Raw genomic sequence first — 25,331 nt, forward strand, 5'->3', positions numbered from 1 at the left:
CCTGCCTGGGTGTTCCAGCTGTGTGACCTCAACATTCCCCATCCAGTGCTCCAGGCTGGGGCAGAGTGGCTGGAAATGTCTCAGGTGGGAGGTGCTGGTCAACAGCAGCTGAATATCAGCCCAGGTGGCCAAAAAGGCCAATGGCACCTGGGCTGGGCCAGGAATGGAGAGCAGCAGGACCAGGGCAGGGCCTGTCCCCTGTGCTGGGCACTGGTGGCTTACCCTGAATCCTGGGGTCACTCCTGAGCCCTTCAGGACAATGCAGACCTTGAGGGGCTGGAGCATGTCCAGGGAAGGGAACAGAGCTGGGAAGGGGCTGGAGCAGCTGAGGGGGCTGGGAAAGGGGCTCAGCCTGGAGAAAAGGAGGCTCAGGGGGGACCCTGTGGCTCTGCACAACTCCTGACAGGAGGGGACAGCCGGGGGGGGTCGGGCTGTGCTCCCAGGGAACAGCGACAGGAGGAGAGTGAACGGCCTCAGGCTGGGCCAGGGGAGGCTCAGGGTGGAGACTGGAAAAGATTTCTTCACTGAAGGAGTTGGAAAGCATTGAAAGGGGCTGTCCAAGGAGATGGCAGAGTCTCCTCCTCTGGCAGTGTTCCAAAAACCATGTGGATGTGGTAGCTGAGGCTGCTGTTCAGTGGGGAACTTGGTGGTGCCCTGGGCTGACAGCTGGATTTGACAATCTCCAGGCTTTTTTCAAACCCGAACAATTCTATGATTCCAAAACATTTGAGGGCAAAATCTCCCACGTGTGCTACAAAACAGCATCCCTTAGTTAAGCTCCTAGAAACAGCTCCTTGTACTTTGTAATACACAACACCTTTCCACACGTATCTGCTGCCTCCAGCTGGGACTGTCTGCAGCTGGATCCAAACTGAGCCTCTGGTCCAGCTTTATTTTGGTCCTGTGGCATTCCTGGGATTCCACGGAAGGGCACACACGGGGGCTCAGGCAGCACCAGCTGATCCAACACAAGGAGCTCCCACTGTGGGAACCCCACTGCCACATCACCCTGCAGAGGCTCACAACCAGCACCTCCAGGCTCTGCCCTTCCAAAGAGCTCCCAACAAACTCATTGCAAATTCACAGCTGCAGCTGACCCCCATTAGGAAGTGGTTTATTAAATTAAAACATCAATCCCAGAAAGAGATGTTTGCTTAACAGACGTAAACGATTTGGAGACCTCGTGCTGCAGGGCATGAAATAAAATCAAAGTGTGGCAAAGCCCAGGGAATTAAGCCATAAAGGAAGAGCAGTGGGAGGGATGCAGGGACCTCTTGCCAAAGGGAAGCTGCTTATCACAGGCTTGGTACAAAAAGATCCCAGAAATGCCACATGCAGACAACAAAAAATTTCAGCAATTACCAAGGCATACTTGGACAACAGGTACTAATGACATTTGAAAACTTAAACCTCCTGATTTTACAGCTGCTAAGTGGAAATTTGCTGTCTGACAGCTTTCCCCGTTTGCTTCTGTACAGAACTGGGTAATGGTTTACCATTATAAATTAACAGGTTTTTTAAGCAAGGAGATTGCATTTTTTTTAAAACAAGAAGGTTCCAAGATGTTCAAGTGGAAGTCAAATCCTACCCCTGCTGAGCACCACTGCTGACTCCCTTTACCACTGCTGGACACCAGGTTATACGGCAAGAAAACCAGCCCAAACCCCAAAACCTAATAAAAAATCAAACTCCACCCTAAATAATCAACATACTCCTTATCATCTCACCTCCAAACCCCAAGAGGATTTTGGACACTGCTGCAGCCCAGATCTTTCATTTCAGTTCCTGCTGGAGGTCTGCATGTTCCAGCTCTCAGTTTTTATTTCAGGAAGGCTCAGATGCCTTTGCCCCTTTCCCTGCACAGGAGCCACTGAGTTGGTGTCAGTCCCCCCTGCTGGCTCTGGGATCTCTTGGACACATTCCCAGTGTCCCTTTGGAAGGTCTCATCAGCAAGGTCCCATCCAGCTGCACCAAGAGCAGTTCAGACCATTTAAAGGGCAGAAACACCACACAAGGATTTCATCTCAAAATCCAAACCTGCTCCTCCTCTTGCCCCTAAGAGAGATGTTCTCTCTGACTCCAGTTTCCTTCAGAGTGAAGCTTTTAAAACTGCCCTCCCTTCTTCCAGAAATCCAGGTGAAACACCCTGCCCAGGCAGCCCTAGCATGTACAGCTCAGGGAATCAAATGGCTCTGACCCTTTGGAAGTGGCTGCATCCAACCTTTCTCCTCAGCAAAATAAGGTGTCTGAGTCATTTTGTGTTTCTTTATCCATTCCACAGCTTCAGAAGTTTGTGAAGTCTCGTTAATATGTCCCCAAGGAAAGGCTGAGTGCTCTGGCTGGCAGCAGGGGCTGCAGGCAGCAGTGGTCCCAGCCCAGGGGAATTGCAGGAGCTTTACAGGAGCTTCACCAGAGCAAGAGGGAGGGAATCAAAAGGTTCAGTGATGCAGAAGCTCCATATGCAACAGCACAAATTGTCAGTCCACACGTATTAGGAAAAACATCTAGTTAATTAATTTCCTCAAGAAGAGATGATTTCCAGGGCTGTTCAGGGCCTGGCACTCTCGGAGCTCCACTCCCACAACAGACGGGCATGGAACACGCTCGGTTTGCACACAAGGGCCCATCTGTTCCATCTCCCACAGCTGCATCCAAGAACTCCACTGGCTGGATTGGCACTGCCACCCCCACGGGAATGTCTTTATCCTATGGCACAGACAAGCATGTCTCAAAAAGGACACTGTCATCATCACTGCTCAACTGTTTGTGCACTTTGCCTCCCTGGGGCTGAGCCCTGCCAGCTCCCCAGCCCTGAGCACAGGAACTCCAGGCATTCAGCAGCAGCTTCATTGTCCAGTGCCATCCACACGGAGCTACTGATAACAGGAACGCTTTAGACTTCAAAGCCCAGGCTTAATCCTTGTATTTTGTAATCTCACCACAAAGCAGAACAACTGAACTGACTGATGGTGAGAAACAAAGGAGCTGCTGACCCACAGCAAGGGTTGAGATGTGGGGGTTCTTCATCCAGATGTGTGCCACGCCCTAGAAGAGACCTCACCAGTGCCTCAGGGTCCAGCTGTGACATGGAAGCAGCTCCAGTGCCCTGGGTACCTTTGACCCCAGGGTGCTGTGCTGGCACTGCTGGCTGAGGGCCACAGACACTTGGAAAGGGCTCCCAATCACCCAAAGCCATCTTCCACAGCAAACTGCCTTCAGGCAAGAGGCTACAATCCTAAAATCTGAGCTCTCATTCACCACCTATTAAAAGATAGCTCTTTAAAAACAAGGACAAACCAGCTTTCAGCTTTGATTCTCTTTGTAAGTATTCCCCAGTCTGTACCAACCCACAAGTCCAGTTTTCAGAACAGCCTTTCCCAGAGTTAATCCTGACAAGGGCCAGAGTCACTTCTACCCCCTCTCTTCTCAAGGGGCTTTCTGGTAAGTGGAAAACAGTTTGATTTGGGAACTGGCGAACTTTGGATATTTGGGCAATATCCTGCCTTTCCCAACCTCTCCCTCACTACCAGTGAACCTGAGCAGCTTTCTGGACCCTTCTCTGGGCAGGGCAGCCACTGGCAGTGTAACAGTGTTTTGCCGGCAGATGTTTTCACGTGGTGCAAGCTCATTGCATCCCACCAGGACACCCCTGAACACACAGAGCTACAGAGCTTCCCTGCAGGATTTGCTGCTTCCCACTCCATCTTCCTGCAGGCTCTGACAGCCCTGGCAGGTTAACTCCAGACTGATGAGCAGACAGAAGCTCCACCCTGGGAGCAGCAGGGGTTATCTCTGCATCCTGGTGCATCCATCCTCTGCAGCTCGGGCTGGGGTTGGCTCGTGCAGAGGCTCTGCTGCCCCGAGAGGGGCTCAGGGTGACAGCCTGGCCCTGGCTGTCACCTGACAGCACAGGGACTGGGGCCAGCACTGAGGGCAGAGTGTCCCCAGTGCTGAATCCCACCCTGAAACTCCAGTCACGGACATCAAACACTCCCCTACACTTTACACCCCTCTGCCAGACCACCCAGAGCTATGCCTGAACAAATGCATTGGTATTTCTTAATTATAGAATTCTCTAAGTGCTCTGCAAAAATTAGATTTTTAATAGAACTTACTTGTTTTACTGTTCAATCAAATGACAAAATGTCTAGGGAAAGAATTGTCTTGTTTGCTCTCCAACAACTGAGCAGATTAAAGTGAGCTTTTTAAAATATTATATCAAAATAAATCTTTCTGAAAGGAATCATTAAATTCCTCCCATAGACAGCACTTGTTTTAATGCCACAGAAGGAGGCTGTAAAAGGTTTTCCATTTCTGTTTGGGTTGTTTACACTCTCCAGTGTCAGGACACGCAGATCTGAAGTGCGTCCTATCGACACACACATTAAATACAACTGCTCCCAAAAATAAATCACAGCTTCACTGCTGCCTGGCATCAGCAGCAGGGTCCAGCGTGTGGGGCTGGAAAAGCTGCAAGGATCACTGAGCAAGAGGAAGAGCTGAGGATGGAGACTGGCACGAGGGCAGACCTGCAAAACTCTGCCCAGAGAGAGCTTCCGAACTTCCACAAGGTGCACACCCAGAGAAAAGGGGGGAATCCCTCTGCAGCCCCACTGACCACAGGTAAGACACATCTCTGGGGGTGCAGGGTCACACCTGCTCCTAAGAACCCCAGAAGTCCTGATGGTGACAACATTAATGGCTTGGAGATCCACAAGTGGCTCAAGTCTGTCATTGTGGGCTCAGGTTTCAGAGTTTGCTTTGATTTTCTGAGACACTGAGGCTCTACAGTCCCTGTTAAGCAGCAGAAGGACTTGGAGCATCTTCCAGCCTTTCCTTCTGAACAGGAAAGATGGTGGGACAAGGAGGACCTGGAAGCACTGGGGCCACTCAGGTTCATTTCTGTGACACTCTCCTGTCCATCTGAGCCCTGGACCACCTTGAGAGCAGGAATTAACAGTAATCACTAGCAGGAGTTACAGATACAGGAACATCTTTGGATGTCCAGCAATTACTGGTGCCATTTTGCCAGTGTCTGGCCCAAACATCTCCCCCTTATTTCAGGTACCTTTCCCACCCAGACTGCTGGGAGCAGCTCTGGGCAACTCCAGTTGAAACCAAACAGAGAGAGAAAAAAAAAATGTAGCAACACAAAACAAGAGGATAGGAAAGATTTTAAAAATGTGTTTTTACAGATGAGAAAATAAACTGGGACTCTCCACTCTAGAAAAAGGCAGGTGAGCTTGAGGACAGGTGAACTCTGCAATAGAAAAAAACCCACCAAGATACAGTTCCTCATTGCATCTTCCCAGAAGTTCACAAATTTTCACAGAATCCCAGGATAGCTGGGGTTGGAAGAGACCTCTGGAGACCACCCAAAGCAGGTGACACAGGGATACATCCAGGTGAGTTTGGAATGTCTCCAAAGACTCCACAACCTCCCCGGACAGCTGTTCAGGGCTCTGCTACCCTCCATGGAAAGTTCTTCATCCTGTTACGGTTTCCTCTCTGCATTGAGTCAATAAACTTATTTTTTATAAATGTTATTTAAAGCAGGCCACAGATTTCCTCCAGACTTCACAGATTTGCTGTTCCTAGTGAAGGATGGAAGTTTAGAGGAGCTGAGTTTTGACTCAGAGAAACAGAAATGTTATTGAAAAGCAACAGGGGACAGTAATTGCACAGAACAAAGTTGTTACAGGAGCACTAATGCCCCGAGGTGGCTGTGAACAGGCTTTTTTCACCTACTCATCAGTGCTTAATTTTTAACTTAGTTCCCAGATCCTGCCGAATTCCTGACGGGCTTTGTTAACTCAGCACATGGCTGCAATGAAAGCCAGCTACCCACAGGGCAGGCATTTGCAGGCAAAGACAACCAGACACACGTTGTTCTTACTAAATATTTGTCCCTCTGCAGGGTAGGCAAAGAAAACTTTCTTGTGCCTTCTCTACCTAAATGAACAAATATCTTCATCTGTACATAAGCACGATCAGCTCAGACAAGACTGCCCCAGCCAGCAGCTCCAACCAACAGCCTGGATGCTCAGGACATCACCCTGGAAATGCAGAGTGTCCATCAGTTCCAGGCCTGTGAAAGGTCAGATCATCACAGTTTCTTGCAGTGCCTAAACTGCACCAACTCTGGACTAAGAAATTATTTTGCAGGTGATGCAAGTGGAGCTAAGACACACGTCCAAGAAGCACTGGCAGGGCACAGCAGCCCTCAGCACCTGAGTGAGGAGTGGTCACAAACCCACGGGGACAGGAATGTCAGCTCTTAGGGTACAAAGGATGCATTTCCACCATGGTCACTCTGGTCTAGATGCACATCAGCCAGCCTGGCCCAGTGGAAGGTGTCCCTGCTGTCTTGGGTTGAAAAATGTAACCAATAAGTGTATTCTATTTTCACCTGCTGAAGCCGGTTGGGAGATGTTGTTCTTTATCTCTTGTAACTCTTGGGGGGAAAGAGGGCAGATGCCTTCTGTTAATGGGACACCTGATAACACCAGATAAGGCAGCGCCTCCTTATCTCTTTCATCCATTTTGTCTCCCCCTCTGGGGGATATCTTCTGTTAATGGGCCATTGAGGCTCACCAGTGACTGACACACTACATCATTCCATTGTGAGATGCTGCATCCAGCGGGAGGAGCCAAAGCCTTTCCTCGGTCATAAAACCTGCAATCCCAAACCCCAAGGGAGCCTGTTTCCACTGGATTTCCAGAGGATGACTGGACCCTTTCTTGAGGATCATCTCTACTCCAATGGAGCCACATCTGTCACTCCAAGAGGACTCACTTTGGACTGCTTCCAACACCCTGACCAACAGGGTGTCAGCTTTGCATTCTGACTCTGTCAGTGGTCCTTTGTACTATTGCATTTATCTTATTTTATTTTTACCTTTCTTGTTGTTTGTTCTTCTCTCTCTATTAAATTGTATTTCTGGCTTGGAGTCTCACTGGTTTTGCTTTCAAACCAGTACACCTGCCCACGGCAGGGGATCCCAGGGCTGAGGGGGTTTAACTCCCTTTGGCCCCAAAGCCCCCCGTGACAATTCTGTGGCACAATGACTTCACCCACAAGGACAATGGCCAGGGACAGCACTGGCCTTGAAGACACTTTTCTGCAGAGTTAGGTCCTCCCTAGGGTGGCACCTGACCCTAATCAGACACAGGTTATCACTAAGACAGCCCATTTGAAAGAGAACAGCCCCCAAAGCCCACGCCCACCCAGGCAGTGCCCATTCGACGGCACACACATGACGCTGTGTGTCACCTGGCTGCCAAACCAGGAGCAAATACACCTCACCACCCACCTGCTGCTCCAACCCATCCCCTGGGGCATCCCCGGACCTGCAGAGCCCTTTGGCAATTCCCCACAGGGATGTTTCTGTGCCCTGAACACGACACTCAAGACCCCAAGGCGAGGTGCCTGCTCTACCCTAATTTAAGTGAGGCAGCCCCGCAGGTTTCCCACAATGTGCAGCCCAGATGAACATTCCCAAAAACTCTGTGGGAGAGGTGTCACCTCCCCAGAGCCCCCAGTGCTGGGCTGGTCAGACACAGGAGATCCTTGTAAGACAAGCAGTGCTCACTCAGCCCCTTGTTCTCTGTGCTGTCAGGTGAGTGTCAGGAGGGGGCTCAGCCAGGAGAGCTGACACGGACACTTGGAGATTATATAAATAAATAAAGAGCCCCTCTCCAGCCCTGCTCGCTCCCCCTCTCCCTTTAAGTAGGTCACTCTGCTTGCTATGGAAATCAGCTCATCTTCAAAGCAGGTTTGTTCGTCTCCTTATCTCCTTAATGTAAGGAAAGTGCAGAGCATTGTCAGAGCAAAGAGTGATTTCAGACTAATTTGATTTATTTCTGTCACGGGTATAAATATGAAAGTGTCTGTACTTGTCAGAAAAACCAACTTGAGCCACCGAAACGAAGGACAGCTGGAGGGTTTCTGCCCTCCAGGTAGCTCTGAATCTGGCCCACAGCTACAAGCCCATGTCCCTGACAGGTAACACAATGCAAATGGAATACAAAGGCTCTTCGTGACCTAGCAAGGGGAAGAAAGAAGAAAAAAAAAATCTCTTGAATTAGACTGAAAAAGCTCGAGGGACTCACATGAGAGAAGCCCAGCTTATATCAATTTCAGCCTGAAAATTAGGCCCTACCTTTTTATTACATTAGCCTAGCACAGAGCATTCCAATTCATACTGGCAATTAATAAAGCTCAGGAGCAAAGCCTGATCCTAACCCTGCTGAAATCCCTGCAAAGAGCAGAGCTTACACCTGCAATGATGGAACCAGTTCCTTGGGCTTCCCCAGCCTCCCTGCATGAAGGGATGCAGGCAGGGCCCCCTCATCAGAAAAAATTACAGGTTGGGCTTCAGGGTTTTAAATCCCACCAGTGGTTTCACAGAATCCTGAAATGGTTTGGGTGGGAAGGGACCTCAAAGCCCATCCAGTCCCACCCCTGCGATGGGCAGGGACACCTTCCACTGTCCCAGGCTGCTCCAAGCCCTGTCCAGCCTGGCCTTGGGCACTGCCAGGGATCCAGGGGCAGCCACAGCTGCTCTGGGCACCCTGTGCCAGGGCCTGCCCACCGTCTCAGAGAACAATTCATGCCCAATATCTCATCCATCCCTGCCCTCTGGCAATGGAAGCCATTCTCTGTGTCCTGTCCCTCCATCCCTTGTCCCCAGGCCCTCTCCAGCTCTCCTGGAGCCCCTTTAGGCCCTGAAGGGGCTCTGAGCTCTCCCTGGAGCTTCTCCTCTCCAGGTGAGCATCCCCAGCTCTCCCAGCCTGGCTCCACAAGAACAGGCAATATCCAAGGAATAAGGAGATTGCTGAGCTATGCCCATGCACTCACAGAACACGTTCCTGCTGCTCCCAGTCCCAGCCCTGGTCACTGAAGAGGTGACAAGGGACACCTGGGGAGCTGAGCTGTGCTCCCAGCCTGGACACCCCAGGCTGCTCCTGCCCAGCTCCTTTTGGGAAGCTCTGGGGGCTGGCAGGATTGAGTGTGGGGAGTGCAGGGAATGCAGCCAAGGGCAGCAAAAGGAACCCCAGGGCTCACAGGAGGCAAATACTGGAAAGGTTTGATGTAGTAACATCTAAACAACAAGTCAAAGAAAATGAACCACAAAAATTTCATTATTACTTGAATGCCCCTATCAGCAATTTTGTTTTAAAAAATAAACTGAAAATCAGCAATTCAGAACTGAAGTAAAAAGGAAGTTCCTTAGACTGGAAAAGCTTTTGCCTTATGCACCTCTGAAGATAATCGCCTGTACAAGCTCCTGACACAGCACATGAGCAAACTTCTCCTGGCTCCCAATTGTGCAACTTCAGCCTGTTCTTTTGCTCCATTGATCCAGGCAGAAGACTCCTGGATCAGCTTTTTTTCCTCCCTCCTCAACTTCCTGAGTCTCATCTCTTAAGGCCAAGGCTCAGTGAGGAGGTGTGGGAAATTCCAGGGAAGGAGCAGGCAAGAAAGGGAAAATCTCTCTTCCTGTTTGAATACTTTTGGAAGAGGGAGAGAGAGGTGGGCTGCAGATTCTGCCTCCAAGAGCAGCAGCATTTTGCCCTCTAGACTGCAGAGAGGGAGCCTGGAGCTAAAAGCAGCAGGAAGTGAGCTCAGTTCAAGGTGCCCACAGCAGCTGTGTGCAGGATCTACGCTCAGCAGAGGTCCTGCAGCACATTCCAGCCACAGCCCCTTCTGCACAGTCAAGGAATTATTTCACAGGGTGTCAAGTGGAGAGAGTGCATTCCAAGTCCTCGCTCACACCCAAGCTTCTTTCAGAGTTTAAAGTTTTAGTTCAAAACTTGAGTCCACCCAACCCCAAAGCTCTGTCCTGGGCCAAGCTCATCAGCCCTGTTACTGCCTGGGCACACCTGCCAAAAACTAAATTAAAAACACCCCACAATTGCCATAGGCCTGAGGGCTTCTGAATTTGGAAAGAGCATGATTAATACTAATATGTATGATTTCATAGTAGGCAGAAATACAGAAAATAGACAGCACTGTGCCTTAAGCCCCAGAATCAACTGGGATTTTGGCAGCACATGCTGGAGAAGATAGTAGCAGCTGTCAAGTCACAGCTGGAGTTGCCTCTGGAGAAGGTGATTGAGAAATGGGATTCAGAAAAGCCAACACAAGTAAAATACAAGGCAAAATAACATGCAAAGGGAACAGACAGCTGAGGTAACAGGCTTGCCTTGCTTGCAGAGCATCCCAATAGTTCTGAGTTGCTAATTTCCCTTTTCCTTCAAGTACAGCTCCAGCCTAACTCACACTTTATGAGAAGGATATCTTTACCACTCTGTCATTCTCAGCTCTGCTGTGCAGGGAGGTCACTCACACAATAAGGCTGTAGTGGGGTGACCCTGGCTGGGCACCCTGTGCCCTCCAAGCCCCTCTCTACCTGCCCTGCTCAGCTGGGCAGGGCAGACAGGACACAGGAAAGGCTCTGGCTGGGATAAGGGCAGGGACGGATCCCTCACCAGGTGCTGCCACGGCCAAACAGACTCAGCTGGGGCAAATCAGCTCAATTGATCACCCACCAAAGCAGAGTAGGAAACTGAGAAACAAAACCAAATCTTAAAACACCTTCTCCAAACCCCTCCCTTCTTCCCAGGCTCAACTTCACTCCAGATTTGTTCTCCCTCCTCCTCCTCAGATGCTCAATGGGGTGGGAATGGGGCTGTGCTCAGTCCATCACACACAGTTGTCCCTGCTGCTGCTTCCTCCAGAGGGCTTGGACAGCTCACACTGTCCCTGCTCCAGCCTGGGCTCCCTCCCAGGGGAGAGTTCTCCAGAAACTGCCCCAGTGTGGGTCCCTTCATCCCTGGGCTCAGTCCTTCAGGCACTGCCCCAGTGTGGATCCCTTCATCCCTGGGCTCAGTCCCTCAGGCACTGCCCCAGTGTGGATCCCTTTATCCCTGGGCTCAGTCCCTCAGGCACTGCCCCACTGTGGATCCCTTTATCCCCAGTGTGGATCCCTTTATCCCTGGGCTCAGTCCTTCAGGCACTGCCCCAGTGAGGTCCCTCCCATGGGGTCACGAGTCCTTCCAGCAAACCTGTTCCAGGTGGGCTCCTCTCTCCATGGGTCCTGCCAGGACCCTGCTCCAGCACAGGCTTCCCCTGGAATCACAGCTCTCCCAGGCATCTCCTGCCCTGCCCTGGGCTCCTCCAGGGGCTGCAGGGGGGTCTCTGCTCCCCCATGGATCTCCCTGGGAGCCGCCGTGCAGCCGGCTGCTGTTGGATCCCTTGGACATGGGGGAAGCTTCCAGCAGCTCCCCACAGAAGCCACCCCTGCAGCCCCCTGCTACCCAAACCTTGCCCTGCAAACCCCACAAAGGTCAGTGTCCTCTGCAGGGCCCTAAATATGGTCACCTGTCCCATCCCACTGTCCCCTGGAGCAGCAAAGTGAGCCATGAACAAACCACTCTGACCTTTTCATTCCCACAGTCTCCTTGTGAAGCTGCTGCCCAGGCTGTGACCCTTCAAACAGACACATCGCCCCTATTATAAAACAGCCCGAAAATCCCAAGGATTTTAAAAACAAAACAAACAAACAGAGCAGTAAAACAACCAAAATCACAAAGGGTCCCACAGCAGCCACCCCTGGGCACACCCTTGCTGACTCACAGGAGTTTACACCACAAAACAATGCTCACAGAAAGCTTCTGTGTTCTCCAGCACTGGTCCTCTGCCTCACCTATTTCTGCTTCCACTGGAGGACATCAAAAACCTCCTAATAAAGAACAGTCTGAGGTGAGCTCTTCCTACCAGCCTCCAAAAATCACCAATAATACACAACACTTAAAAAATTCACCAGGAGTTAGCTTGAAACTAAAACAGCTGCAGCATTTAAAACATCTACTGCAAATGCAAACTACTTCAGAACATAATTAGTAAATGGCAAATATTAGGAGTTATGGGAAAAGGGATCGTTAAACCAGACTTTAATAGCCCAGCATCTCTTCTATTCCATGTGAAAACCCAGTCAGCACACACTTACAGCATTAAACTCACATTAAGAAACAAGCTGCTTCATTTCTGAGTTGTAAAAACAAAGGTTAAATATCTGCTTCAGCACAAACCCTGTAATTTTTCTACAGTGACTGTATTGTTTTGCTTTGCACAGCTAATAATACCTGCCCTGCTTTGCACCCACTCATCTCCTGAGCGAGGCTCACACTGGAATCACCAAACCAGAACAAACTTCCAAGGACTACATTTGCCATTAAGGCTTCTGGAAATACCTCTCCTTTTAGTTATACTTCATTTATATAAAGTAGTGAGTTGAAAAGATGCTTTTTTTTGCAGATAACGCTTTTCCCATTACTTGTAACAAAATAAGCAGCTGCACAACATTCAAATATTCCTGAAGCAAACCAGAGGTGCCCCCAGGCCTGCAGCTCCTTGCCTGGACACCCTGTCCCATCCCATGCCCCACCCATGCCCTCATCTCCTCCCTTCTTTGCTCCCATGATTTCTCAGCGCACTTTTTTGAGCTGCTGGTTCAACCACTCCCCTCATTTTTCCCTTTATAGCCACTTTTGCTCCTCCGTAGGAACAAGGGTACCTGTTCTTGCTGCATGGAACAGGGAATGGGCACAGCCTGAGGCTGCCACAGCTCCAGGAGCTCCAGGGATGCTCCAAGTGGGGTTGTTGGGGTGTCTGTGCAGCTCCAGGAGCTCCCAGGGATGCCCAGGGTGGGGTTGTTGGGGTGTCTGTGCAGGGCCAGGGCCGGACTGGATGATCCCTGTGGTCCCTTCCAGTCAGGACATTCTGTGATTCTTCTCACACATCTTCCCCAGAAACGTGTGGACCAGTTTTGCTGGCATTAGAGATAAACATGATCTTGACAATGTCCAACTGTCTCAGTCTAACTGGAACAATTATAAACAAATTAAAGCAGCTTCTCATGCTGGAAAAGTCTGGGCAGCCTCAGAATAAAATGATACCAGACATGTGTCCACCCAAGTCTGTGGCTTTGGAGTGAATATGGATATCCAAATCAAATTTCTTTGGAATTTCTGGAATTGGAGCTGGGTGTTTCTGGATATGCAGAGTTGGACATTCAAGGGAATTCCAGGATTTTCCAAACAGCTGCACAAAGAGCATAAATTATGCTGAAGGTCTCCAATGGGGATGTGATGTGTAAGTTTTATTCCTTCCTGTTCTCTGTCCCCACTGCAGCCTGGCAGGCAGCTCCAATTTGCAAGGTCTGGTCAGATCAAACAGACAGCATCAGTAGGAAGGACAATTCATGGAAGGAACACAGCATTAATTAGTACTTGGAAGTTGAGCAACTTACGAGGAAAAGACTGATAAAAGTGTAAAATGCCATTTTACTGCCTAGCCCCTTTCATGTCTGTCAGAACAGCGATTGAACCCCCCTGAGAGTCAGAATTGATTCAGTGCTTGATCCAACAGCAACTCAAGTCAATATGACCTGACCCCACAACACCTCCCATGTCAGACACTGCAAAAGGCAGGAACTACCTCCAGACACTCCTGATTGCTTTGAGGGGTGTCTGCACCTCCACAAATCCCCTGCATGATGCTCCTCACTCACTGTCACTCCTAACACAGCACTAAGCCAACAGCCTGACATGTGAACCACTCCCCTTCGTGCCAGAGAGAGCAGCTCCCTCATCCCACAGGGTAAATCAATCATTTATTTCTCCAGAGACCAAAGGTTTGTTCCTTACCTCCACCTGAGGGGTCTGAAAACCAGGCTGGCAGGGTCCACCCTGTCACTTCATCCCAAGAGCCCCCATCCCACCAGCAGCACCTGCTCCTCCAAACTGAAAGTTCTGGTCACCCCAGCTTGCCACAACCAGGTTCCTCTGTGTGTCCCTTTAATAAATGATTTATTAATTGCTGGGGTGTCCTGTGCAGGGCCATGGGTTGGGCTGGATGATCCCTGTGGGCCCCTTCCAGCTCAGAATATTCTATTATTTCATTTTCTAATATATCTTCCCTTCACCATAATCACCATGCAATTAATACAGATTTAAACCAAGGGGAGTTTGAAATCCAAAAAGTGACAGGGAATTAATACAACTTTAGGTCTAATTGTCCCTCCTCTCAATCTTCTACCCATTCCTGCATGATTTATATTAAGTGTTTTGGGAATAGCCTGTTCCTCACTGGTTTATAGCACCAAGTATCAGGGACAGGAACCAGTCAGGGCCACTGGGCAAGGTCACAGCCTAAGGGAGAGGGAATCACTTCATCCAGACTCCATCCTAGCCCTTGGAATGGATGCCCAGCAATTCCCCCTGCCCAGGAGGCACAACTTCTGCCCTGGCAGTGCCCAGCCCTCAGCAGGATGCCCAGGGAGGGGCTGCAGTCTCCTCAGCGGGGATATTGCAGAGCCCTCTGGACACAATGCTGTGCCCTGTGCTCTGGGATGCCCCTGCCTGAGCAGGGAGGTGGCACCAGGGACCCACTGAGGTCCCTTCAGGCCTGGCCCAGCCTGTGGGATTCGCTAGAGAGGAAGAAGCACACCCAGCATCTCTCCTCACTTTTTCTGTTCCCACCTCTTTGATGCCAGTTCCAAGTATCTTCAAATAACCAAAACTCGTCTGCAAGGTTTTCTTTGTTCTCATATCATTCCCCACATAAAAACCTCATCTCTTCTTGTCCTTGAGACATCCCTTCAGTACTAATAGGAAAACATAAACCCCTAACATACATATTTTTTCTAATATTATTCTGTGTGACTGGTGGAGCATCACACAAAGCATCAGAGTTAAAACTGAGCCCCAGGCCTTTCCTGCTGGATCCTGCTGCCCTCAGGGGTGACACCAGTCCCTCCTGATGACAACAGCAACAACTCCCAGCAAACTGAAATCCCACATTATGGTGTTTGGGCTACACTTAGCAAAGGACAAGGCACAGCATGGTTTACACCAAGATAATGGTTATTACTGTTATTGTCTTGTCAGTGCAAAGAGGAAATACTGAAATAAAATCCAGCAGAACGGGGGGTTTATGTTCCCCGCTATTTAAAGCATTCAGTGCTCCAGCCCACCTCTCTGAAAGCAGCAAATACTAAAAAAACACACAAAGGTCAACAAAAATTTAAAATCCAATAATGAAATATAAGCGAGCTTTAAATTTCATTAAATGGCTTTTCACTTTTTTTATTCTCCTCCTCTGCTTTGTGTTTGTAAAGTGTGATCAAGCAACTGCTTTGGAAGAATTAGCAGTAATTTAGTACAAACGTGAGTGCCCTCATGATTTCATTTAAAGTGTAATATAGGCAAAGACCCGGAAAGAGATTCTAATTGTTATTTTAAAATTAACCTTCTCACTTTACCTTTATGCTCTGAGAACAGGCACAACCACGGTGGGCCACTACCCTGCCCAAAATACTCCATGAGCTACAGAAGATTAAAACTAAGGTTAAGTAAATTCTGACAACCAGCATGTAAGAAGCCTTGCTTGGCTCTCTGAGGTTCTGCAGCTCAAGGTAACACTCAGAATAATTTGGCTGGGGCTCTGCTGGTGTCTGTTAATCCACTGCTGACTTCTCTCTTGTATTGGCTTTCTGCTTCCTGTGTCAGCACTTAGACACCAAGGAACAGCAATCTGGATTTCCAGGGCCCACCAGCACAGAAGGGTCCTGCTGTTCCATAGAGGAGATGGGGGCAAAGGAAGTCCTGTATCCCTTTTGGGAATGCAGCCGGAGGGATCAAGGATGCTCAGAGGCAGCACATGGCAGAGCCCAGCTCTTCCCAGCCTGAGCCTTCCTCTTCCAGAGCCAGGGAGGTGCTGGGGGCCCTCACACCTCAAACCACGAGAACGGGCAAAAGACCAAAGGGCTTTAAAGTGACAAAGGGCAGAGTTACATGGGATATTGGGAGAGGATTCTTCACTCTCAGCCTGGCACAGGTTACCCAGAGCAGCTGTGGCTGCCCCTGGATCCCTGGCAGTGCCCAAGGCCAGGCTGGATGGGGCCTTGGAGCAGCCTGGGACAGTGGAAAGTGATCCTGCCCATGGCAGGGGTGGGACTGGATGGAATTTAAGGTCCTTTCCAACCCAACCCAGTCTGTGATTTTATGTAATTTCCACTTGCATATAATAAGGGTACTAAAGGAGAGAAGGACCAAGGATTCCCCTTCCCTCCTTCCTTCCTGAGCATCCTGTGCAGACACATCACACCGGTGGTTTTACTGCTCTGGAATGAAATTCCCATGTGCACCACGGCACACCAGCTGTGAGGGAAGATGTGCAGATTGACTGTGTATGACATGACCCCAGAGCTCCAGAGATCTCTCATTTTCCCTGTCAGCAGGAAGAATGGTGCTCTTGCACACCAGCCTGGCTTGCAGAGCCCAGGGAGATCCCTATTTTTAACAAATCCATTAAAGCAGAGTTCTCGGATTACTCCCACAATGGAGACCTGGTGATGCTGTCGGTGTTCCCTGTTCCAAGGCAGAACAAGTGCTGGGCCATGGCAGACAGCCCTTGGCATCACTCTCTGGGGTATCAGGGACCAGAGTGAGTCCCAGGGGGGAATCCCTGGGAGGGCAGGATCACAGGAGCTGGGATTCATTACACAGCGAGCGCCCTGCGAGCGCAGAGTATCCAGTTTTAAAAAGGAAAACGCAAACTGTGATTTTTATCCAACTCGCCAGGAATTTTCTTCCTTTTTCAGGCAAATTTGCATCCCCCCAAGGACCTGAGCAGCAGGAGCCCTGAGCTGCACCCAGAGCAGGCTGTGATGGCTCAGCACAGCCCTCTCCTCGCAGTTTTACGTCTCATTGCATCATTCCTGCATTATTTTTAGATAACCGTCAGGGGATGTCAGAATGTGGGTCGATAGCTATTAGATTTATAGGCAGAAATAGCAAGGCTTGTAGCTATAAGGTGTAAAGCATTCAACAATTTCTAGAACAAATCTGACCATGGGGACTGGGGGCTGGAAAATACAGTTGCTTGTACTCCCAGCACTGTTTAGAAAAATAATCTCTGTGCTGCTCGGATACATTTCTGGAGTTGAATCACTGCTGTTGACTCACAGGAGGGTCAATACTGCGAGTATTCAGCTTGAACAGCCCTTTGCAGACTTCGATAAGGACATCTTACCAAAAATAAGCCTCCCTTTTAAATGTAATCTATCAGCATGCAGAATGCCCTCAGCTACACCCTGCAGCTCAGGCGTGTCTGAGGAGCTGGGGACTGGCAGCCTGCCAGCAACATCTGGAGCAGATGTTCCATTTTAGGCAAAGATTAGTGGCATGAATCACAAAATTAGTAAAACCTCCTTGGTTACCTGAGCAGGCTCATTTCCCTTTGCTGTTGAGCCCTGTTAACAGGTGGGGTTCTCCCAGGCTGCATTTTCTGACACACTCATGCTTCTCTGCCAGGAGAGGAGAAGGAGGGAGGATGGCCTGGAATGGACCAGAAGATTCCCCAAAATCCAAGCACATGGACAGCACATGCCTAAAGCCAACTCCATCCATCGGTCCTGCCTGGTCAGGAGGGGAGATCTCCAAGACAGCAAGCACAGGACTGCTCCTCAGCAATTCCTGCTGCCATCCCAAAGGGATGCTTTGGATCCAGGATGCTTTGGGAGCCCAGCAGGGGAGAACACCATGGGCAGAGTTCTGCCCTCTGGAGTGGCAGCTGGAAGCCTCCAGGCACTGAAACTCTATGTTTCTGATGCCCACGCTTCTCCAAATAAATCCAAATCCAAGCATCTCTCCCTGGAGACACTTGGGGACACTCCTGATCCAGACTGAGACTCGCAAGCAGGACTGTTATTCACATAATTACAGCACCTTTCTGGATGTTTGTCTCCCTGGGGAGATATTCCTCATAGCTGCACAGCTAAATAGGCAGTGTAAATCTAATGTACCCTCATGAATTCTGCCAGCCAGGGAAGGTTGTTTCTCCATAAAGGGAGGCCTGAATTAATATGCAAAACTAAACCACCACTGTTGTCACTGTATTCTGGTCACTGCTGTTGCATCCCATGAATCCTGCATTGTTTCTGCACGACAAATGTGTTACTGGCTTATTACTCATTCATTGTCAAAGTCAGGGAATATTTGGATCTGGATGCCAAACAACTATCAAAGCCCCAAATTATCTATCAGTTCCTTGTCAGATGGGTTGCAAACTAAATGTCACATTAATGTATGAGCTTCCAGTTGCTTCTAAATGTCTATCTTAAGCTTCACCTTTTAACTCTATTATTTCTCTGAGAAGTATTTCCTTTATTCACTCCTTGATAAGTATCAAACCCAATTCTCAGGAACCTGCTAAGAATAATTTGCAGGCAGCAGCTCTCAGGTGCCTTGAGCCTGTGCAGACCTCTCTCCTGCTGTGAGGAAGTTTAGGCTGAGAACTTCTAAAAGCAGGTACTGAATGCATAATTTTCATTATTCCTAATAAAGAATACGGCAACTAAACCTGTTGGGTATATCCTAAATGTTAAAGTGGCAATTTTCATCAAGTTATTACATACTATGTAATGGCCATCCTACATAATACAGTTATTTTCTGCTTCAGAAACATCCTGGCAGTGGGATAGAGAGGGAAGCAGCACCCCAGCTGCTGTGTGCAAGCATCAGTTAACACAGCAGCCACATCCCACCGTGTATCTCTTATCTCCACATCATCATTTCTTATATCAAAGGATTTCACCCACCAAGGCTCTGCTCGTATAAAGAACTATTTTAGCTCAGTAACATCATTCAAGTTTGGGCCCTTCTGCCTACAAACAGCTTTTCCCTACTCTCAGTTATTTACACTTAGTTATTTATCTTAATCAGGAAAATTTCTTAGCATTTAAGTTAATATATTACCTACCCATTAAAACCTTAATATTACCAGTCTGTGGGTGTAGTGCTATTACATTCTCCTAAATGCTGATAAAACCACTTTTAATCTGCCTTATTTACATATATAATTTCTATACTCAGTGGTTAGCTAAGTTTGTAATGTGTTTGGAGGATGATAAGTGTTAGAGAAGATAAGCATTATCTTATCCTTATGGGAAGCAAATCCACGTATCTCCAAAGTGTTTTAAGTTAATTAAGTGCCACTTTACAAGGATAGCAACACCATGCTGAGGGCTGTGGTTCGGTGTCAGCCTCCATGTCCATATGCAACCCTCCCAAAGTTAATTTCCTAATTGGATAAGCAGATGAGAGCACAGCCAGAACACAGGAGGCTGCTGGCATGCACTTGGCCATACCTCAGCACGTTCACATTATTCCATGTGCAAAAGCACAGATGCAAGCTGCTTTAAAAAATGAACACAGGCTTATTTCACCCCCAAGGAATGTAAAGTTCCTTTGCAACATTAACATTTGGTAAAAGCAGCAGTTTAATCTGTGCATTTCTTTAGCACAGGGGAAGAAAGGGTGAACAGAGGGTGAACCTCTCTGTTTACCCCTTTTCTGTCCAGCTTCACTTCAGCACTCCTTCATCTGCTCTCTTTTACAACAATTTGCAAATAGGTTAATTCTCCCTGATCTTACACATCAAGCTGGGCAGGGCTTGGAGCACCCTGGGATGGTAGAAGGTCTCCCTGCCCATGGCAGAGGGTTGGAACTGGGTGATCTTTAGGGTCCCTTCCAAACCAAATCATTCCGTGATTCCATGACCTGTTGAGAGACCACAAAATAAAATTGAACAGAAGAGCTCTGGATGAGTCAGCAATGCCCTTCTGTTCTCTGTCTTACCAGCATGTAGCTTGAGGTTCAGAATTCCTGGTCTATTTTTCCACACTGCTCAGGTAGGTGCCACATCCTTCCTGTGCCGGTGGCTTCCAGGCAGCCAAGCACTCACTGGAGTCAGCTGCTACTGTGAATCCACCCCCATCCACCAGCATCCAAAGCACCACAGAGGGCATTTCCAGCCTTCACACTGCTTGGAGGCTTCAATCCAAGAGCCAGGCCTCTGCTGGACACAGAGCCTGGAAGGTGGCTGCCTGGGAGGCTCCTCAGGTCCCCGGTGAGCAGCACAAGTGACCTGCTCACATCTGTTCCACAAGCTCAGACATGGCAGGTACAGGGGATGGCTCCTCACACCCAAACCCAGGGTTTATTGAGAATTCTCTCCCTCCTGCAATCCCTGTTTTCCAATGGCAGCACCATTTACTGACCCATCCCACTGAGAAGGTCTCACAGTACCTTTGGACACTGGACACAAACACCAGCCTTCCTCAAGCCGTGTCACTCACCCTCCAGCCACTGGGATGTTAAAGGCTTGGCCCATCTTTGCTGTCTCTGGGTCCTCTAAATGCCCAATTTCTCAAATTCCTCACAGTCATCAATGGGTTCCTAATCAGCCCCAGAGGAATGGGATGAGCTAGTGGGAAGACTCTGCCCAGTACTTCTCAGGAAGCAGCATACAGCTCCTGAAAATGCTGAATGATCCCTTCTGAGTCTCTGCTCCCTTCAGCTTCTCACCTGGTCATACAGCACAGAATCCCCCTCTTGGTAAACACAGAGACAAACTGAAAAGTTCATTTGTCCAAATCTCCATAAAGTTGGAAATAATCTGGATCACAATTTGTACTTATATAAATGTCAGCACACAAAAAAACAGGCTTGGATCAAAAAGAAAAGTTGTAGTTAACACCCAGAGTAAAATACACACGTTCTTTTCTGACCTTCATTACCTTTCTCTGCTCATCTGCTGGACAAGAGAATTCTATCCATAAAAGATACTTCAGAAATTAAAAATCCTCTGAGGTCCCAGATCAGTGTCTTCACATACAAAGCCCTCCATTCCAAAGGGTACCCTCGAACCCCTGTGTGTGGGAGCCATCAATTAAAGAACAGCAAAGAGCAAACCCCACACAACCTGTGCAACGAGTTAAAGAGCAATAATCAGCTTTTAGAAAGAACAAAGCAAATTTACAGATTGGGCCATCTTTGGGACAGCTCTTCTTGCCCAGAGAGGAGTAAGAGGGAGACAGGTATCATGTCCAGAATGGCATGGCAGAGAAACACCATTCAGACAGAAGGATTGTGTCAAATCCCTCCTTTCCCAGAGCCAAAGCAGTGATGTTTAGCTTGTTTTTATGGCCAACCTTTACAGAGATAAATAAATACACACACATAAAACATGAGGGCTGCTGTACCACCGAGAGCTGTTATTTCCAATATGCTTTACACTACATGACTCACAAAGCAAACCCACAGCAATGGTATGATCAAATTGCTCATTTCATCTGTACGGAATGGAGCTTCTGAAGACATTCAGCTTTTTAAAGATGGCTTCAGCTCCCACTGAAATAAAGCCAAGTCCCATAATGCAGGAGAAATCCATAGCTGGCTGCACCTAGACTGGGTTGTACCTTCTCTCTTTGGCCAAACACTCCCAATGCTCTGTGAGGGCAGGCTTTCCACTTATCACCCTATGGATACTTTATTCCATGATTTTGCAGCTGCTAAACCACAGGTCAGAATTCAAATGAATCATGACCTTTTAGAACCAAAAAAGAAATCTCATCTCTCAGCAGGTTGCTGTGCAGGGAGCTTGGCCCAGAGCTAAGGTGGGGTTTGTGAGGCACCAGCACAAAACTACCCACACAAAAATCAAAGAGAAGTGGAGAGCTCCTATTTGCACACTGCCAGCAGGCAGGAGATTTCAGGTGTTCCTCAAGTGCCCAGGATGAATGCTGATCCAGGCACAGAAAATTCCTGGCAGGAAAGCCAATCCAGCTCCCCATCCTCAGTCCCAGGGGCTGTCCCAGTGCTCCTGACTGTTTCCTTTCAGTGCTGGTGCATGGGGCTCACCTGGCTCCCCATATCTTGCTGTAAACCCCAGCCCAGCTGAAGCACAGCCCATAGCACCCCTTAGAGCACTGGGCACGCTGAGCTTCTCTCAAAACCACATGTTCCAAATACACATTGACCCCAAGTTACATAAGCACTGTGCCAGAGCTATTTTTTAGCCAGACTGATCAGTGCTGCTATAAATCACCCCAGGATGCAGAGGCCAGACAAGATGTCACATTTATGTGCTCAGCTTTCTGCCTGCCCTGAGAAAACGTTTGTGATATGCCAACATATCTATTCCCTCTCTGCCTCCCCTGGTGTGTAGGTGCATGACTGCTGCTCAGCACTGAGCAGGCTCCAGACAGCGCTGCCCGTGCCCACAGCAGCCTGGGGACAGCACTGAGCTGTCCCTGCCCCTGCAGCTCCTCTCAGCAGCCCCAGCCAGCGCCAAGAGCAGCCCCTGGAGCAGGGCAGCCCCACATGAACCTCCACAGAAGGGCAGGAAGTGATAACCCCAGCTCCCCCTGTGCCTGCAGGGATGGCAGACTGCTGCATGATCACTTATCCTATCCTAGTCCAGCGTCCTGGAATAAGGGCTCTATATTGAGCTGCAGTTATTGCCCCAATAACTGCCTAAATCCTCCTGGAAACTTCTGCCCTACCAGGATCTAGGAGCAGGCAATTCCACAGTCTGATTGCAAATAACATTCAACTTTCTACCTTACTCCTCGTTATTCTTACTCTTCTCCTCTGTTTATCGCTCACCAGTGCCACTCCAGCATCTCGTGGTGCCAAGCACAGGACAGGTTTCTCATGCACGTGTATAAAGCAGCAAGAGCAGTAACACTTTCCTCCTCAGCTGAGTGCTCCAGGGCTGTCCCCAAAGCCACTGCCCGAGCCAAGTGCTGTGGGAAAGCCACGCTGCATCCTGCACCTGCCTCTCCTCCTGGGTGCAAAGTGACACCGGCCACAGCTCAGGCTCAGCACACACACACGGCACACACAGCTCTCGGTTCAGCACAGCACAACGGGGCATGAGCTCCACATTCCAAACTCGGAGAGGGAATCACACTGACACTGCCAGAAACACCAAGTCTGCTCATCCCGACACACAGAAACTTGCAGGGATTGAAGCTACGGAGGTTGGAAGCAATAAGCAAGACCCTTGATTGAAATTACACCCCCAGTTGTGAATCTGTGGGGAACAACTTTAAAAAAATCAGCTTCCACAGTGAGTGTTTTAATTAGATACCTCACCTAGATTTCTTACATCTTCACAATGTGTTTCTCTATCCTGCACAGCATCTTTAAAACTCCCTTTCTACATCTCCGAACTACTGAACCTGGTGAGATTTTAATAGAAATCCCCTTTCTGTGCTATAAAGAGAAACATTACTTGAGATTTTAATTAGCAGTTGTCGGTGCTGAGCCATAGGAAATACTGAATACTTTGCTTAACTTCTTAGAGAAAGTGCCTTTTGCTTTCTGACCTTCTGCACTCAAATGATGCAACACACTTGAGCCATTTGAAAACTCCGTTCCAAAAGCAGCTCTGCGCGAGTAAAAGCCATTCCCTCAATCAATACACCCTGTGCTGCTCCGACCCGTGTTCACCCACGGCACACCCGGCTCGCTTGATGCAGAAATCGTGCCACGGTCATCTTCTGACCGCCGCTATAAATGTGAAAGGCAGCATTCTGTTATTACCATTTCCTTCCATCCTGTGCAAGGTACTCCGCGCTTTAGACACACACGGAACTTGGGAATCGCATGCGATTTAAATCGATTCAGTCCGTTGAGACTCCGTTTGCACAACAACAGAGAGGGGAGCAGGGTCCGTCATGCAAACTTCAGGCAAGGCGGGCACCTGCTCCGAGCCCCGATTCACCATCACCGACCCTACCCCGAAAAGCATTAAAGAGCAGGAGAACAGTTCCTACCATTCAGCTGCCTGTAGACAATGTCTTCTAGGAGCGAGAGCCTCTTCAGCACTGCATCCTGGATGGAGCTGATGCCGTGGGCTGTCAAGTTGGCCACTTCTGCCCTGGGATGGATGTCATGGAAGGAGTCGCCGCTCTTGGTGGTGATGGGTCTGCACTTGGCCAGGAAGAGGACGAAGCCAGCCACGGCGATCAGGTTTAACACCAGCAGGACTTTGACTCTCCTCAAAGAAGCCATCAAACTTCCCGAGGGGCCCCGCCAGCCGCCGCGCTGCCGGCAGGGCTATGGGAGCGGGCCGGCGGCCGCCCGCCGCTGCGCGCACATCGCGGGGAGCGCGCCCCGGCCGGCCGCGCTGGCCGCACACCGCGGCGGCGAGCGGAGCGGGAGGGCTGGCGAGCAGCGGCACCGCGAGCCCAGGCGCGGCGAGCCCGCCCCGGACTATGGCCCCGCAGAGGAGGCGCGGCCGGGGCCGCCCGCCCCGCTCCGCCCGCCGCGCTGCCGCCGCCGCAACTTCATGCCCCGCGCAGGGCGGCCGCGCCGGGGCTGCGGGGCGGCCGCGGGGCCGAGGAGCCCTGCGGCAGCGGCGGCACCGGCGGCAGCGGCAGCGGCAGCGCCGGCATCAACGCCCGGCCCCCGCCCGCCTCCCGCCTCCGCCGGCCCGCGGGGGGAGCGCGGCCGCTGCTGCGCGGGCCGGGCCGGGCCGGCGCCCCCTGCGCGGGCGGAGCGGGGCCGGGGGCGGGCGGGGGCGCGGGGCGCCCGCCCCTCACGGCACCGGGAGGGGAGGGGGCGGCCGAGCGGAGCCCCCGCCCCGCGCAGGGCCGGCGGCTGCGGCAGAGCCCCCGCGCCTGCGGAGAGCGGCCCGGCCGCCGCCACCGCCCGGCACGGAGGCCCGGGGGCTGCGGCGGGGCCGAGCGGGCAGCGCGGCTGGGCATCGACCCGCCGGCCCTGAGGGATGCGGAGTGCGGGGGCCGTGAGGGGACGCGGGGTGCGGGCTGCCAGGGCCGTGCGGGGATGGAGCGCTGAGTGCCGGGGCCGTGCGGAGTGCCCGGGCCCTAAGGGGATGCGGGATGCGGGCTGCTAGGGCCGTGCGGGGATGGGAGCGCGGGGCTGTGCGGGGATGGAACGCTGAGTGCCGGGGCTGTGCGGGGATGGAGCCCGGGGCTGTGCGGGGATGGAGCGCTGAGTGCCGGGGCTGTGCGGGGATGGACCGCTGAGTGCCGGGGCTGTGCGGGGATGGAGCGCTGAGTGCCGGGGCTGTGCGGGGATGGAGCGCGGGGCTGTGCGGGTGAGATGGGGCCGGTTGCGGTAACGCGCTCCTCCTGCTCGGTGTCACGGAAAGTTTGAGCCCCCGGGCCGGTGCGTGGGCCTCCTCTGGACTCCGCTCCCCGCTCTCCCCGGTGGAAGCTTTGTGCTCTCCCTCGGAACCCCGGCTTTCCCTGCCCCGGTACGGAATGACAAAGGCAGCATCCTGCTTCCCCAGGCTCCGCACACCCTCCGTGCCGGAGCCAGGGAGTCACTTCAGAGCTGTCACGGCTGTCCTTAGCAAGGAACGCCTGTACCTCAAACCCTGACGAGGTAAAGTGATAAACATCATAAACTACAATTCACATCCAATGGTTTAATGCCAGAATGCTGAA

At 50.6% G+C, this 25,331-nt stretch overlaps 1 protein-coding gene across 1 annotated transcript in view; it reads right to left on the reverse strand.

Annotated features, from left to right (window-relative positions):
• The window catches only part of GALNT17 (polypeptide N-acetylgalactosaminyltransferase 17), a 211,584-nt gene extending 187,249 nt beyond the window's left edge, over positions 1-24,335 (reverse strand). The window contains exon 1 of the mRNA XM_063402370.1: positions 23,694-24,335. Within this exon, the coding sequence (XP_063258440.1) occupies positions 23,694-23,931 (238 nt within the window). The 5' untranslated portion in view covers positions 23,932-24,335. The remainder of the gene's footprint in view (positions 1-23,693) is intronic.
• Positions 24,336-25,331: the final 996 nt, after the last annotated feature.

This window comes from Prinia subflava, chromosome 8 (genome assembly GCF_021018805.1).
Source record: "Prinia subflava isolate CZ2003 ecotype Zambia chromosome 8, Cam_Psub_1.2, whole genome shotgun sequence".
NCBI classification, from domain to species: Eukaryota; Metazoa; Chordata; class Aves; order Passeriformes; family Cisticolidae; genus Prinia; species Prinia subflava.